At 41.9% G+C, this 18,116-nt stretch overlaps 1 protein-coding gene across 2 annotated transcripts in view; it reads left to right on the forward strand.

Annotated features, from left to right (window-relative positions):
* slc5a12 (solute carrier family 5 member 12) overlaps positions 1-18,116 on the forward strand; it is a 56,243-nt gene that overhangs the window by 14,423 nt on the left and 23,704 nt on the right. For both annotated transcript variants that reach the window (XM_048545284.2, XM_059652168.1), the window contains exon 5: positions 806-960. In XM_048545284.2, the coding sequence (XP_048401241.1) occupies positions 806-960 (155 nt within the window). The remainder of the gene's footprint in view (positions 1-805; positions 961-18,116) is intronic.

Here is an 18,116-nt window from a genome sequence, read left to right on the forward strand (position 1 = left end):
TTGAATCTAGGATTTCTGATCCAGAAGTAGGGTCACTACTAATGAAAGACAAAAGATAAAACAAAGAATGGAAGCAAAAGCAGAAATTGCTGGAAAAGCTTATTACGTCTAGCAGCATCTGTGGACAGAAATCAAAGTTAATGATTTGGTCGGGTATCCCTGCCTCAGAACTGCAGACACTGCAAACCCAAAGCAAAACTGAAATTGCTGGAAAATCTCAGCCTGGTCTGGCAACACCTGTGGACAGAAAGCAGAGGTAACATTTCAGGTCTAGTGACACGTCATCAGAATTCATTTGGCAGAAGGATCACCAGACTCAGAACGTTAACTCTGTTTTCTCTTCACTGATGCTGGTAGACCATCATGAAACCTCTAGTTTAATGGTATTTTTAAGCACAGTCTACCAGGTAGGAAACTAACAAGTGAGAATGCTTGAATCTGTAAGGTGTCTTTACAGTACTGCTTGTGGTCTAGGGTAACAGAGAGTGTTTCTTTTAGCCTCAACAAGTTACCAATAAATCCACTATTCATGAAATGTCAGTTTCGAGGCACAACAAAGATTTGTCAGTTCCTGACAACCAGTTGCACTCCTCTGCTCCCCAGTATGATTGGGTCGCCACATCTGCCATCCACATTAAACTAAGTTATTGTCAGCTCAATTTGACTTTCTCCTCGTGTGCAAATTGTCTGACCCTGCCACCTCCCACTCTCTGAAATTATATCTTAAAGGTATTGTTTGACAAAGTAAGGCTCTTCCTGGGGATGAATCGTTAACCTTGATGTTCATGCTTCTTTTCACTTTCAGGGTGGCTTGAAGGCAGTGGTGTGGACAGATGTCTTCCAGATGATTGTGATGATACTGGGATTTTTAACAGTTCTTATCCAAGGAACCATCAAGTTAGGGGGAAGCAGCAACATGTGGAAGATAGCTAGGGATGGCCAAAGACTCAATGTTTTTGAGTAAGTTATTGCTCATAAGACCCATTGTAAGAGTTCTTGGAGAAGAGGTTATATTTTTCATTAAAATAGGAATGAGTTGCAATTCAGACATTCTCATTAATGTTGAGAAACACGTTTTGGACGTTAACTCTACTGACATGGGATTGATTAGAATTGGTAGGCAATGGTGTAGTGTTATTATTACTGGATCATGAATGCAAACAGCTGGGTACCTGGGTTTGAATCCCAACATGGCAAGTTGGTGGAATTTGAATTCAGTTTAAACAAAATCAGAAATTAAGAGTCTAATGATGACCATACAACAATTTATGATTGTCAAAGGAGAAACTCATCTGGTTGGCTAATACTCTTTAGGGAGAAAGTGGGGCTGTCCTTACCTGGTCTGCCCTACATGTGACTCCAGACACACAGAAATGTGGTTGACTCTTAATTGCTGGGTGTTAATTAATGCTGGCCCAGCCAGTGTGTCCAAAGCCCCCATGAATAATTAACAAAACCTCCTGAGTGAGTTTGAAAATAATCTCTGCTTTCATATTTTACGGTGGCCTGTGATTCGGTCAGTAACATCCTAATGTTGAAGAGTCCTCCAGGAGATAGATTTAACGGTAAGGCTGTAGGTCCTCACAGAGACACTGGGACCGGGTGCCTTTCCCATTTGGGTGTTCAGTTGTTGACTGCCAGCAATGCTCACATCCCATTAAAAGAATAAAGAAAAGTTTTGTGTGGCGTCTGCATATCAGTGGATCGAGAACTATGTGCTGATGCAGCTCACATCCAGCAAAAAATCACTGGTTCAGAAGCAATCCACCCTTATCTTTGTTTTGATAAACAAATAAACCTATTACTTTTACAGGGAAACTTACTTGTACCACTTACTACATAGTAGCTTTCTGTTCTGTATCAGCTTAGGCTTAGAATCCCCACAGTGTGGAAGCAGGTCCTTCAGCCCAACAAGTCCACAGTGCCTCTCACAGCATCATACCTAAACCCATCCCTCTAATCTACTCATCCCTGAACACCAAGGGCAATTTAGGATGGCCAATCCACTTAGTCTGCACATCTTTGGGCTATGGAAGGAAACACACAGAAACAGGGGCAACATGCAAACTCCACACACAGACGGTCACCTGAGGGTGGAATTGAACATGGGTCCTTGGTGCCATGTGGAAGCAGTGCTAACCACTGAGCCACCATGCCATCTGTAGCTGTCACTGCTATTTATTTATAACCAAGGCTTTAATCTAGAGTTAAAGACATTTAAATGCTTAGAATGATCAAAGACACCAGTTTTAATGGCAATTTTAAAGGCAATCTCCTGCCTTTGGGAATATATATTTTGTTACAGTAAAGACTTGGGGTCCATTCAGATGAATGTCTTAGGTGGGAAATCAGTGAGGTTGGAATCAACACTTGTGGTCTCTTATGTAGATGTTTGCTCATTGTACTTTTGCTGCTGTCTAGACAGAGGAGTCCTCTCCTTGGCTGCCATCATCTCCACATCCTTCGTTTTAAGAGATCAACCAAGGACTTTCTCTTAGAGCCTGCAGCAAAAAGGCTGAAGGAAAGCCCCACTGGCCTTAGGTTCCAGTAATGCCTTTCCTCACAGCTGCTACTCTCGGCTGCATGGGCAAGACAGGAAGCTCTGTTTCCCAGTTTTGGAAGGACTCTTGTTGAGAAAGTGAGCCTGGGCAGAGATTGCAGAGGAGATCAGTAGATCTGGAGCTGTGGACCCAGTGTCACAAGTGTATCAATGACCTTGTTCAGGAAAAATATTTCATCCTTTTGGGCTTTCATACGGCAACGTGAGAGGACAGTGTTTGATGGAGAGGAATCTCAGTTATGAAAATTCCAATCATGAGGATAGATTGAAAAGATTGAGACTGTTCTCCTAGGAGAGAATATAGAACATAGAACAATACAGCGCAGAACAGGCCCTTCAGCCCTCGACGTTGCGCCGACCTGTGAACTAATCTAAGTCCCTCCCCCTACACTATCCCATATGCTTATCAGAAAGCTGAAAGGAGATTTGATCGAGGTTTTCAAAATCATGAGTGGGCTGAATAGAACAGATAAGGAGAAAGAGTATCCTCTTGCGAAAGAAGAAAAGAACAAAAGGGCACGACATGAAGGTAATGTCTGAGCGAAATAACGAAAAAGTGGGAAAAGAATTTTTCACACAGTGAGCAGTTAGGATCTGGAATGCACTGCCTGGAAATGTGATGGAGGCAGGTTTGACTGAGATATTCAAGAGGGATTGGATGATTATTTATACAGAAACGCTGTGTGGGGGCATGAAGAAAAGTCAGGGAATTGGCATGAGGCACTAAAACCTGAACAGGCATGATGGGCTGAATGGCCTCTTTCTGGACTGTAACTACTTCATAATTCTGCGAGTTTGTGGATGTGAGTTTGCTCGCTGAGCTGGAAGGTTAATTTTTTTCAGACGTTTCGTCACCATTCTAGGTAACATCACCAGTGAGCCTCTGACGAAGCGCTGGTGTTATGTCCCACTTTCTATTTATCTGGTTAGGTTTCCTTGGGCTGGTGATGTCATTTCCTGTTCTTTTTCTCAGGGGATGGTAGATTGGCTCCAAGTCAATGTGTTTGTTGATGGAGTTCCGGTTGGAATGCCATGCTTCTAGGAATTCTCATGCATGTCTCTGTTTGGCTTGTCCTAGGATGGATGTGTTGTCCCAATCAAAGTGCTGTCCTTCCTTATCTGTATGTAAGGATACGAGTGATAGTGGGTCATGTCGTTTTGTGGCTAGTTGATGTTCATGTATCCTGGTGGCTAGCTTCCTGCCAGTTTGTCCAATGTAGTGTTTGTCACATCCAGAACCTCAACCTGAGCTACAAATCTTCTCAAAACTCTGCGAGTTTGGATTGACCCCTGCCCCAATCAGTGGCAGGTTTGCCAAGCTCCTATCAGATGCATGGCTCTTTCTGCATGTTCACCATCACAAAGACCTTTGACAGAGTGTGGTTATAGCCAAGGGCCATCCTTCTGCTCTATCACAGTCTGCTAGTCCCTCTCTAACAGATGCATCAAACGTGGCTCCTCAAGAACACTGACAGCTTTCTGTCTGCCAGCACATGTGAAGGTGACCACGCAGTGCCAAAGAAATGCCAGATTGGCAGATTATATTTACACATTTACGGTGGCTCAATGGTTAGCGCTGCTGCCTCACAGCACCAGGGGCCCAGGTTCAATTCCACCCCTGTGCGACTGTCTGTGTTGAATTTGCACATTCTCCCTGTGCCTGTGTGGGTTTCTTCCGGGTGTTCCTGCTTCTTCCCACTATCCAAAGATGTGCAGGCTAGGTGGATTGGCCATGCTAAATTGCCTGTCGTGTTCAGCGATGTGTAGATTAGGTGGGTTATGGGGGATGGGACTGGGTGGGTTGCCCAAGGGTCAGTGTGGATTTGTTGAGCTGAAGGGCCTGTTTCCACACTGTAGGGATCCATGATCATGAACACATCCTGATCCCCATCTCCATCATTCTCCATGTTGCCCCCTGTGCCTTCACCCTCCCCATGGTGGAGGAGGATCTGCAATTGATAGAGCACAAAAACAGCCAGGCAATTGCAGATGGTGAGATGTCAACCCCCAGAGTGTGACAGAAGATGAGAGGAGAGGCTTTGAGGTGCAGCGTGCAGACATGGGTATGTTCCTTCTCTCGCACATAGATAACGGGAGCCAGGTCCAGCCGGCCATCTCTGGGGAGGCTGAAGAGCATTTGGAGATACATAGTTTCCACAGTTCTCTCGCCCATTGGGAATATTGTCACACTGGGGTGTGTATGCTTGTGCGTGTGTGTGTCAGTCGCATAGTCTGGCCACTGGATCATATCACAGACCTGTTTGAATAATTGCTGGAGTCTGTAAGCCTTGATGTCTGTGTGGGCTTAGTCATGGGATATTATTCAAGACAGAGACTGATAGATGTCCAGCAATGGAAGATATTAAAGTGTACAGGGATAGTGCAAGGAAATGACACGAAAGTAGATCAAACATGATCTAGCTGCATAAGGTAGGGTCAATGGGCTGGATAGCCAAATACTCTTTTCTCTGATAATTGAGATCACTGATGGGTGGAGGGTTGTGCAGATCCAGATCCACACTGAGTCCCAGTGGCTATTGATGCTATAATGACTGGAGTAGCTACAGTAAAAGGTAAGGGGACATCTGACAGAGTTGTCTGTAATAGTATGGATGTGCAGCCAGCCCGTGAGTGCTGCTCTGTCTCAGGAGTGTGCACGTGGCTTCCCCTCGGGAAAGATTGGTGGTCCTTACAGAAAGGTAGATCCAACAAATTTGACAGTGGCTGTTAAGAGATCCAGGCAAACCTTCAGTCATTTATTGCCACCTTGCAGAGTGAATGAAATCGGTTGAAGATAGATAATCGTGATAGATATCTTCTGCTTTATAAGCGGTCGGTCATTTAAGCATCCACCTCTTCCTTTCTGACTCCTCCACTCCATGGCTTTTATCTTCTCTTTCTTTCACTGACTCAAGATTTACAACACGGCAGGGCAAGAGGTGGAAAACTGGGCAAACAGTAATGAAGAATAGACACAATAATTCCCTTTGCTATGTCCACAATCTGGCAGTGTTTCCCCACTTCGTTACATTCCAGAAAGGATTCTCCAAATTATTAAGCACCTGAGCGCAAAATAATGAACTGGCTCTTTTTCTTTATTCACTCATCCCCTCACTTGGCCACAGCAAGATTAATTTGCAAAGGGTCTCTTCCCTTGTGGATAAAACTCTCCCAGGTCCAAATGAATTTATCGTCACACATGAGCCAATTTCAGCAGGCTTTCTTGAATTAACCAAGACAGTGAATTTAATATTTACTAAATGCAAGAAGAATTAGGCACAGATTAGAAAAGATTAGAATTGAGAGGCTAGTCCAAAAAGATAAAATTTTAAAATAAAAAATACATGGATTGGTCTCTGAATCACTCACAAAGAGTAAGTTGATGAATGTTGTAGCCATTGGAGCAGAAGTTACTTGTAGCGCTGACCTTCAAAGTTGAACTGGCAGGCTTACAATCATTAGTTATGCAGATTTGTTGTGATTCTGGAGTGCTGCTTCTGTTGACTGTGATTAATTTCCAAGATTCAGAGTGAGGGAGCAAGTCCTTTGCTTTCCTGTCTCCAGCTGTGTGACTGTTTGTTCTCTCACTTCTAGCACTCAGATGGTTCAACACAGGGGTGACTCGACAATAGTTCTTTGACTGTGGTCTACATAGAATACTGATGCTCAAACCCAAATTGGTGCACACAAGAACATTCAGTCCATCAAAAGAAGTGCTGGGTCGCCACATGTTCAGATTTTACGTTTTTGCTAACCAAAAATTATTTATTTTGACTGTTTAGAATGTTATTAAGTGTAACTATGGTAACACAAAATACATGCCTTTACGCTGGAGCCGGAAGGTGTCCTTGATGCGTGATGATTCTTGTGATACTCAGTCTTCAGCCCTCCTTCATTGTGACTGAGATCCAATGAGGTTCGCCCACACGTCCTCTCATGCATTCTTGCTGATGGCTATCGGCCAACTTTTACTAAGCTTATTCACCACCTGTGATCTTGCATTACATACTCTCTCTCTCTTCTACTTCTGAGTTTGCTTGCACGGTTCTCTGAAATTCATTCACACAGGCACATAAGTGTCGTCCAATGCATTCACATTGCAAATGTGTACCTTTATAGAGTTGTCCACTGAACCTGACTGTCCATATCTCAGAGACACCAACTTGTAGAGGAGGAGTTTCCTTTCCTCACTTCTGTGATGCAAGGCATCCCTTCCCTTTTTCCATATGAACAGTCCGGTCAGGCCTGTACCAGCTGCTGACTGCAAGGTTATGATATTGTTCATCCATCTTGGGGGTAAATGCCAGCTGATACACATCTTAGCTTCGCTCATTTCCAATTTGTTGACTACTTTCCAGATCTGGGCCTTATTGTCCACCACTCTTGCCACTTGAACAGAAATGAAATTTAAATTTATTGAATATGGGGTTACTGTCAATAACTCCCAAGGACTGAATCCCACACAAACTTACTCGAGATCTGTGGACTTAACACTGAAATTGGTTTGTTTCATTTTGAGAATGGGCCGAAGGGGATCTTTAACCTGTTGTATTGCCCGTTTATGAAATTCCTGCGACAAATTTAGTCTCGTGAACTTCTGCTACTCATTGCCTGAATGACCTATGACTCACTGTTCACACAGTGTTGTGGTAGTTCACGGTAAGTGTCCAGGTGTCACTTTGTAGCTCAGTGTACACTGACCAGTCACAGCTTGATGCTGGAGCCACAACAGGTATTGAGAGTTGATGGTGTTAATCTGATCATCTGTCAAGCGCATTGGAAATTCCTTCATGGAACTTTCTAAACCAAGCCTCCCAAGCATTTCTTTTATAAAAATTGATTTGCATCTCACGACCAATTATGATGATGGGGGGGGTGGAGGTTCAGATGCAGTTTGTGAAAAATCAACATAAGTTTCCAAAATAATATTTCTTCAGTGATAAAATCACTTTCTCCCTAGCTTGAGGGTTGTGTGTAGTATTTGCCCAGGGACCATGCCTAGAGACAGCACCAATCACTTGTCTAACCAGGTTTGACCATGTGCCAGAAACTGCCTGCAAACCTTATCCTCTCCACTGACAATAGTTATTAGTTGTATCCATTGGTCTGGAGGTGAGCTGGGGCCTCTTATATCATTTGAGAAGTCTATTGGTAAAAATCTCTGGTGAGGTCAGTAGGTATTTGTGCTTTCTGACAGTTGCACACCACTCTCTCAACCTGAGGAAGTATCATTCCTGGCCTGTTGCCAGTCAGGCCTGTGGTGGTCCGCATGCCAATCACATTCACTCATTTTGTGGAACTTGATGGACAGCATCACCTCTGATCCCCTCAATTAGTGTAGTAGTCAGCTTCTTTACTCAGATCATCCCAGTTAATCTCTTTCCTGTCTCAAGTCCAGGTCACTGTCTTGGTGACAACAGTTTTGCAAAGTTTCATTCTGCCATGTAACTTTTGTCTTAAACTCAATGTGAGCCTCTCCTTGGTTTGGGCATGAGCTAAACTTAAAGTGAACCTCCCCTTGGCTTGGGGTAGTGGTTGTTTGGAGTGTGTAACACTGCACTGTGTTAACATAAGGACTTTATTGGAGGACATACAGAATAGGAGCAGGTTCACTGATGTTGTTCAGGGAAGGAAACTGTTATCCTTACCTAATCTAGCCTGCTCCAGACCCATAGCAATAAATGCAGTGTAGCCAGAGACACTCACCTCCTGTGAGTAAGTAAAAAAAAACTTGATCATTTGGACCCTCAAGCCCACTCTGTTATTCTGTAAGTTCATGGATGACTTCCCTGATATTTTTTCTTGTGCCAGCTCTTCATAGCCTTCAACTTCAAAAATCCAGCTACCTCGTCTTTAAAATCTTTCAGTGATCTAGCCTCCACAATTCACAGGGGCAGAGTATTCCAGACATCAGACATTTACAACACTCTGGGAGAAGAAATTCCTTTGTAGCTCAGTTTGAAATGAGTGTCCCCTTATTCCACAACAATGTCCCCTTGTTTGAGGTTACCCAACTTCTAGAGACATTTTCCAACCATTTACTCTGCATTCTCCTTGAAAATCTTGTACGCTTCAATAAAAACATCCCTCATTCGTCTAAACTTGAATTAACAAAGGTAATCTGTTTAACTGTCCTCAACAGGTCAACCACTTCACCCCAGAAATAAGCCGAGTGAATCTGTTTAGAATTACCCCCAAAGCCTCCTTTCTTAAACACAAAACCAAAGCTGTACACAATACACAGGTGCAGCCTCGCTAACATTCTATACAATTGTAAGAAGACTTCACTCTTCATAAATGCCAAATTCCAGTCAATTTTATTAGCTTTCTCAATTACTTTTTGCACCCACAAAATAACATTTTGGGTTTCATGCTTAATGACCCGAGTTCAATTTCACCCTTGGGTGACTGTCTGTGTGGAGTTTGCACATTCTCCCCAAATCTGTGTGAGTTTCCTCCAGGTGCTCTGGTTTCCTCCCATGGCTCAAAGATTGCTGGTAAGATGGGTTGGCCATGCTAAATTTCCCATAGTGTCTAGGATGGGAAATGCAGGGATGGATTAGGGGGCTGGATGGCATCTTATTTGGAGGGTCTGTGTGGACATGATGGGCTGAATGGAGTGATTCCACATTGTCATGATTGTATGATTCTATGGGATTCTATGAGATGATAACCCGATGTTCTGTGCTGAAGTTTTTATAGTCACTCTCCGCTTAAATAATTGTCTGCCTTTTGTGTCTTGCTACATAAATGCATTATCTTATAGCTTCCTACATCATAGTGGAGGCAATGGCCCAGCAGTATTATCACTGGACTGTTAATCCAGAGACCCAGGTAACGTTCTCGGGACCTGCGTTTGAATCCCGCCACAGCAGATGATAGAATTTGCATTCAATAAATGTCTGGAACTGAGAGTCTAATGATGACCATGAATCCATTGTCACTTGTTGGGGAGAAACTCATTGTTTCACTAATGTCCTTTAGGGAAGGAAATTGCCATCCTTACCCAGTCTGGCCTACATGTGACTTCAGACCCACAGCAATGTCGTTGACTCTTTACTCCCTCTGGGTAATTAGGGATGGGCAATAAATGTTACCTACTCAGTGACACCCACATTCCATGAACAAATAAAGGAAAAAAAACCCACTAAATTTGTTATATCTGTGTTCACTCTATCGACCTACCCATCAAAAAACTTTTGCTCTCCTTGAGTCTCCTTGTGTCCCAATCACAACATTCCCTTTTCTCTGAAGAAAGGTCTAGGCCCGAAACGTCAGCCTTCCTGCTCCTCTGATGCTGCTTGGCCTGCTGTGTTTGTCCAGCTCTACACCTTGCTATCCCTCATTCCCTCCTAACTGTTTTGTTACTTTGAATACGTTGCGCTCTGTCCCCTCGTCCAATTCTTTAATATAGATGGTAAATAATTGAAGTACGAGGGCTGATTCCCCATGGCACTCCACTAGTTACATTTTCCCAAACTTAAAAAGGCCCAATAATCCTGACTTTCTGTCTCTTTACCATCCTGTACAGCCAAAACATGACGACCCAACTCCTGTACTCAAAGGTCTAGGAAATAAAGATGAACATCCCAAATGCCTTCTTTACCATCCTGTCTACCTGTGACACAACTTTCAAATAACTATGTGCCTGAACCCCTAGGTGCCTCTTTTCAACATTACTACCCAGGGCACTAGCAGTAACTGTATAAGTCCTGCCCTTGTTCACTTACCAAAATGCAACACCTTGCATTTACCTAAATTGAACTCCATCTGCCACTCCTCTGCCCTTGGCCCAACTGATCAAGATCTCATTGTAATCTTAGATAACCTTTTTCACCATCTACCATGCCACCAATTTTGATGTCTCCCACAAACTTACTAACCATGCTATCTCTTATTGGCATTCTGCTATTTCACCTTGTATTTTTGACTCACATCTGCTACTATCTCTGACTTCAGTAGCGTTTTTTACAATCCAAAGGGTAGTTTATGTTTTACATGACACTCATCTTTCTAGTGGACTATTTTCTGACTTTTAGTAGGTGTGTTTATCTACTTGAGAATTACCTTTCATGCATCTGTGTGTGATTTGCTCAATTTCCTTATGATACCTTTTGGAGATTTTCGCTGCTTCCTATTTGGGTAAATCACCATAAGCTACCTTCAATGTGGCTATTTATTAAGAAATCAAGTAGTGAAACCATGATTTAAACTTTATTGCATATATCAGCCAAACTAAGACCCTCAAGAAAGCAAGTTAAATCTCATAACCTAACTTTGCTAATACCTGATTAATGATGGAGTCTGGTCAGGATTTCACCAACAGTGCTTGTCTCTGTAAGTGCCCAAGTTTCAATCCTTATGTAGTGTTGTTCTTGAAAGTTATGTAACTGGCTTGTTCTGGTGTTGGATTCTTACACAATTTTCTCTCTGTCATATTTGTGGTATGACATTGTTGATGATTCAATGGATTATTCCATCCTAACATTGATTATTTTTCAGGAAAACTCAAGTCTATAGTTTACCTTCTTCTCAGAAGTAGCTCCCCTGTTCCTTGCTACATTCAGGGTTAGCTGTCTGTTTAAAACACAAGTATTCCTGCAATTAACTCCTTAAATTCTTTTGCAGGGCAATCCTTGTCCTTTGTGGCAATAAAGCATCCAGTGTCTCAAGCAGCTGTCAAAACAGTTATCTCCTTTCTCCCACGAATTAGATTATTTACATTGCTTCTTCCCAGAAATGGTTAACTCACGCATTGCTTTCAGTCTTTGTGTTCCAGCTTGTCTTTGTCCCACTTGTCTAAAGAAACAGTTTTTTTCCAAAAAGAGTTATTCCTGATCCTTTGAATCCATGAAACTAGTAAAGTTGCAAGGTTGACAATATCACACACGTCAGTCTTACCAATTGACTCGGAGTAGTGTGGAGATGGCAAGTGCTGTTGAATTTCCCAATCTTTTATGAAGAGGTTGAATTTTTCATGTAAGAAATTATGGGACATTGTTGCTCATGACAATGTAGGAATGAGATGCCAGCTGAAATGTGCTTTTGGCATTTGGAATTCTCAAAAGTATTCATTGTAGTCAGCTGGTCCAATTCCAGTGGACAGAACAGTTATCTACTGTGACAAAATAATCATTTCATAAGAATGTAAAGAGATCTAATTCCAGCTTCATCCACGGTTAATCTGGGATTGTCCTGCCCCACATACCTAGTATAGCAGTCAGCATAATCCAACACTCAATCTATCTACTGATTCACAACCTCAGCACTTCTGCATAGGTCAATTTTTCTTTTAAGTATAAGCTTGCATTTTCTCAGTAGGTGTGCTTTCATAGATTAATAAAGTCCCTACAGTGCAGACAGAGACCATTCAGGCCATCATGTCTGCACCAACATGCCAAATAGCATACTACCTGCACATAGACCCCTCACAATATCCCCGTTACCCCACATTAATCATAGCTAATCCACTCAGCTGACACATCCTGAGATACTATGGAGCTATATTCTTTGCATTGCCAATGAACCTAATCACACCTTTGGGAAATGAGAAGAAATTGGAGCACCCAATGGAAACCCATGCAGACATGGGGAGAACATGAAAACTCCACACAGCCACCCAAGGATGGATTAAAATCTGGGTCTGCAGTACTGTGAGGCAACAGTGCTAACCACTTAGTCATTGTGCCAATCTCTTACTTTTGAGTTATTTGTGATACAATTTAATTAGCTCATCCTTTGTTTGTAGAAATTCACAGGTTTCTGCAAACATATAATGATGTTACATATGAATCAAGTGATTTTCACTTTGCTCCTTTGTATTAAATACATACAGTTCACTTGAGGTTCAAAGTGTGACTTCAAAGCCTTTAGAATTTCTATCATGTGTTTTCTTGCTACTGTTCTGAGAGATTTACTAAATATACTTTGAAGCAATCTCTTCCTAAAAGTGTAGTAACTTGCTTTTATTCTGGTTTGCTCAACAAACCTGCAGCTGTTGCATAATTCTGGAATTATCCTCACAAGAATTCCCAGTTCTGTCTCAAATTCCCAGTCATTTGAACAGGAGCTGGTATTGGAAAAACTGCAGGAATTTTCTCTTAAGCAGCATTTTTGCTGCAGTCTTCACAATATTCTTTTTCTGTGGCAAATCACAGTTCCAGAGCTGTGTTTTTTTTTATTTTACCTCTGGCATCCACTCAGGGCCTGTTCTGACAATATGTTTCAGATACACAACAGTGTACTCAACTTGTGAGGTGAATGTGCCTTTAAGAGTGGTATTCTGTCCTGTTTCTCCTGCAGAGGGGTGTTGCCACACTGTGGTTAAAATGTGTCCTTCAGACAGGCAGTTAGTAAACAACTTGTGAGTTTTCCCTGAGTGTTTTCTTTTGTGAGACAAATGAATCATGAGTTGTTGGGAGGGGTGGGTGGGGTCAGCGCTCACACAGACCCAGGAAGGGTTTAAATTTTGATTTCAGTTAGATGAGAAAGTTTCTGCTGACTGCTGAAGCCAAAAGCTTGAGTTCTCTGCTGCTAGAGTGAATTCTTAGACAGCGAGATTTCCTCTTAAAAATCAAAAGGGGTAGATGGTTTCTTTCTTCTAGACTGGAGACAGAAAGCATGTGAGAATCATAGAGATTGCAAGAACTGCAGATGTTGGAGTCTGAAGCAGGGTCCTGACCCAAAACATCAGCTTTCCTGTTCCTCTGATGCTGCCTAGCCTGCTGTGTTCCCCCAGCTCCACACTGTACACGTGAGAATCATAGCTGTTTTGCTGAATTGCATTTTTTGCCAAAGGGTGTTTTTATGGATTTCTGCCTACATCAGAACAGTCAATGATTAATAGTTAAATAATTTGTTACTTTGATGAGAATTTCCATAGAGCAAGGTTATGCTAATTCTTCCTTTTGTTATATTTTAACTGTGTTACAGTAATAAAGTATTTTTTTCTGAAGATGGTTCTAGGCCCAAAACATCAGCCTTCCTGCTCTGCTGATGCTGCTTGGGCTGCTGTGTTCTTCCAGCTCTACACCTTGTGATCTACAGTAGTAAAATGTTTGTTTCATTTAAAGCCTAGTGGTGGACCAATTAGATCACATCTGGAACACAGTACCTTGCTCTCACCCTTAAGTAAATATGTAAGTTAGCATCTAGGCTATCACTTTACAATACTTTGGTTGGTGGGGAGGGAGCGACCTGGTCTGATCCATAACAAACCTAAATCATTGAAATAAGTTCCAGATACCTGCTAACACTGTGCCTCTTGGTGGACATTCCATGACTCGGGCAGACTAGGGCAAGGCTTTTTATATTATTAACTCTCTATCCAAACATTGCTCATTTCTCTCAATGCCCTGAGATAACTCCCACCTAATCTCAAATTGATATCCCTCTTTCTCTTTCTTTGCCTTTATTTGATAACACTCTCATGTTTGGGAAATACTGATTCGGTATTCACTGCAGCTAAGTAACCATGTGCCTGAGGTCACTGGTCTTCCTTTCCAGTTTTTCTTGTTCACTGCTCTGCCACTGTGTTGTGTTTCCCTTCTCCTATTTCACTGCACTCCACTCAGAAATGTACAACATTGGCAAACAAGCATTTCCCTTTGTAAATCTTAATTTTTGCCAGGCATATCTGGCTCTGGATCCACTTGATGGTCTTCTAATAAGTGCCTCTTCCTGAACTCATCAGAAGCTACACTAAGCTCGTCAGGCCGAAGTTTGTAGACTTTTTGTTACTGACATGCTTCGTCTCCATCAAGCCCACCATTCTACTATTCTGTTGCTAAGATGGTGGGTTATTTGCAATGTCCTCTGGGTTTCTCTTCTGAACTGGTTAGGAGATCTTACTTGTACTGAATAGGTCATGGTTTATCTCAAGAAGGTTGGAATATAAAAACGGTGATGTGCTTCTGAAATTTTATAAAGCTCTAGTTAGGCCCCATTTAGAATACTGTGTCCAATTTTGAGCCCCACACCTCAGGAAGGACATACTGGCCCTGGAGCATGTCCAGTGGAGATTCACACGGATGATCCCTGGAATGGTAGGTTTAACGTACAATGAACGGCTGAGGATCCTGGGATTGTATTCATTAGAGTTTAGAAGGTTGAGGGGTGATCTAATAGAAACTTACAAGATAATGTATGGCTTAGAAAGGGGGGACGCTGGGAAGTTGTTTCCCTTAGGCTGGAAGACAAGGACCCATGGGCACAGCCTTAGAATTAGACGAGGCCAATTTAGAATGGAAATGAAGAGACATTTCTTCAGGCACATGGTTACTTAGCTGCAGTGAATAGTGAATCAGTATTTCCCAAACATGAGAGTGTTATCAAATAAAGGCAAAGAAAGAGAAACAGGGATATCAATTTGAGAATTATGTGGGAGATATCTCAGGACATTGCCATGGAGCATAGTGGAGGCCGGGGTATTAAATGTCTTCAAGGCAGAGATCGATAACCATTCTTTACCTTACAAGGAATTAAGGGCTACGGGGAGATTGCGGGTAAGTGGAGTTGAAAGGCCCATCAGCCATGATTTAAATGGCGGAGTAGACTCGATGGGCCGAATGGCCTTACTTCCACTCCTATGTCTTACTGTCTTATGTCTTATGGTCTTATGTAAAATAACCTACTGCCAATCAGTAACCTGTTATTGCTGCTAATTGTAAGCCTTTTCAATTCCAAATGTTGGTTCAATGTTAGTAACTGTGATTCACCATTAGTTGGTATAAGTCATATTATATTATAATATTTGAGCAGTACTTCTCATTGAATCTTGGATAACACCTTTTTGCCCTGGGTGAAGGTTACAACATTGCATTCACATTGTCTGTCATTCATTTTCATCCAGATTCCCAGTTCCCCTGGTCTTCTCTTCTGCTTAGCTTTTGCTTCCACTTCCTTTAACATTGGCAACATTTCAAAATTTATTGAAACTTCCCAAACCAATCAGCAGTTTAACTCTAAAGCTGCGTCATCCAATTCATGAAGTGTCAGGAACGCAATAACCCTGTTTCCTCAATCTTTGATTTTCCAGCATCATTTAGTCACTGGAACTTTTAGTAGTTGTGTAACACTAGAGGACATGTTTTTGTACTAGAGGCAAATGCTGTCCTTGTGTCCCTTGTGATGTACCCAATATCATTGACTTAAGCAGAGATAGCTGTTCTCCCTTGATTTTACCAGGTTATAGCTGACCTTGTTTCCTAGACATAACAAATCTTGGTGCATTTCATGTTCTTCCTGAGTATGAACTGTGTTTTTCATTTCGTATTTTTATCTTAATAATCAGTTCTCTCTCCTTGTCATCTGTTTCATTTATGCTGTGTCTGAATGCAATTTATAAAGGTAAAGAGTCAGGGGATCACATGCAATGACACTAAGGTATGTTACCCAATGCAATAGCATTGTACAGCAAATGTTTTATTAACCGACACCTATGGGACAGGGAGTGTTCCTGTTGACCAAGCATGGTGGGTAATCAGAAGGTATGCCTAACCACGGTAAACGTCGACAAAACGAAGCATGTTTGTGCATCAATACACCTCATAAAAATCAATATAAGAAAACATAGTCAGTAATAAAAACGTAACATGGGGCGTGTACACTTCAATTTATTTATAGCATAAACTCTCGGCCATTGCAGTAGATTGCGATGTTTGAGGGATATATTTTTTACCAGTTCATTGGAATGCCAGTTGTTTCAGGTGCTAGTTAAAGCAAAGTGTGGTGTATATATGCATAATAGTATTTTAACAGGTCCTCCAGGCATTTAAACATCTCACAGCTTGCACAGTATCACAGAATTCCAGCGAGTTGTCCTCCAACAGATTTCTAGGTTTGTTGTGACACTGCCTATTGAATGAACTGACAGCAGGTCCACAGAGCAACCTTAGAAGAGGGTCATACTTATCCTTTCATATGATGACAAGTTTTTAAAAGCCACTTGGAGAAAATTTCAGTTTTCTAGTTGACGTGAGCTTCAGAAATGTAGCAGGTAACGTGGATGTTAATAGCAGCTGGAAGGCAGCCACAAACTGATGACTTATGAAAATTTTCAAGGGAGATGTGAAGTAATATGTATTGGTCAGAAAATTGAAGAAAAAGAATATTAACAAATTGGCATAGAAAGATTATGTGCATTTTAGAATGAAGAAATCTTAATTATCTGCAGACAAGTTATGAAGGTGGTACGAAAGATTGAGAAACCTGTGAAGGATAAAGATTGTGATGTCCTGATGTCCTTGATGTTATTAATAGATTAATAGCATTTAATAAAATTACAGAAAAGTAAACCTTTTGAAAATACTGATCGCATTTCCATTTGGATTATTGTGTCCAATTGTCTGCAACATGCTTTAGGAAGTACTTTCAGGCCTTAGTGAGGCTGCAGGAATGATTTACAAGAATGTATAAGTTCGAACATGAAAATAAAATTTGCTAGAAAATCTCAGCAGTCTCGCAAGATCAATGAAGCAAAATCATAGTTTACACTTTGGGTTCAATGACCCTTTTTTAGAACAGAACATATGATGGACTTTGATAACAAAGTGTGGAGCTGGATGAACACAGCAGGCCAAGCAGCATCTCAGGAGCACAAAAGCTGACGTTTTGGGCCTACACCCTTCATCTCTGATGATCTCCTGAGATGCTGCTTGGCCTGTTGTGTTCATCCTGCTCCACATTTTATTATCTTGGATTCTCCAGCATCTGCAGTTCCCATTATCACTCACACATATGATGGACTTTACTTTTTCTTTTGAACGAGTTAATTACAGTTCTCAAAATATGAGGAACCTGGTGCATCTTTTCTCTCAACCTGTGTCTACCCAACAGGTAAACTGTGAATTTAGTATGCTTTAATAAGAATTTGTAAACTTTTTGATGACTGTAAATATTGGGGCTTGATTTCCAATACACTACCCTTAGTGAGGCACAACAGACTGTTTGATACTGATCTGGGAGTTGCACAGTGGATTACTTTGGGAGTACCGGTTGCCACCCATTTCCTAGTCTTAAGTTTACAGTACCCTTTATTCAAATCAACTGCTCTCTCTCCTTCCTCACTGCAACTAATTGCACCAGTACATTCCCTGCACCAAACATTCAACTCCTACTCTTCCTTGTCAGCCTCATCCCCATTTGTGACCTTTCCCTCTACATCTGTTTCGTCCCTTCACTTGCCAGAATGCTTCCATTGCCACCGACGACCAAGCGTTTAAATTCACCTCCTTACCTTTCCATTCTGCCCAGCCTACCTTCATCTGAATCATTAGAATTGGGTTCAGCTCCAATATCCTGCCCCAGGTAAGTTAGCTAGCATCGTGAAATGTAACTGGTTTACGAGTGTTACAGAGTGGAGGTCAGGCCCCCTCTGAGAACTAAAACTGAAATATCCAAAGGAGGAGCAGGAAAGCTGACGTTTCGGGCCGAGACCCTTCTTCAGAATTGGGAGAGGGGAAGGCAGTTCTGAAATAAATAGACAGAGAGGAGGCGGCGGATCGAAGGTGGGTAGAAGAGAAAATAAGTGGAGAGGAGACAGACAAGTCAAAGAAGC

The sequence above is a fragment of the Stegostoma tigrinum genome, chromosome 17 (genome assembly GCF_030684315.1).
Source record: "Stegostoma tigrinum isolate sSteTig4 chromosome 17, sSteTig4.hap1, whole genome shotgun sequence".
Lineage (NCBI taxonomy): Eukaryota > Metazoa > Chordata > Chondrichthyes > Orectolobiformes > Stegostomatidae > Stegostoma > Stegostoma tigrinum.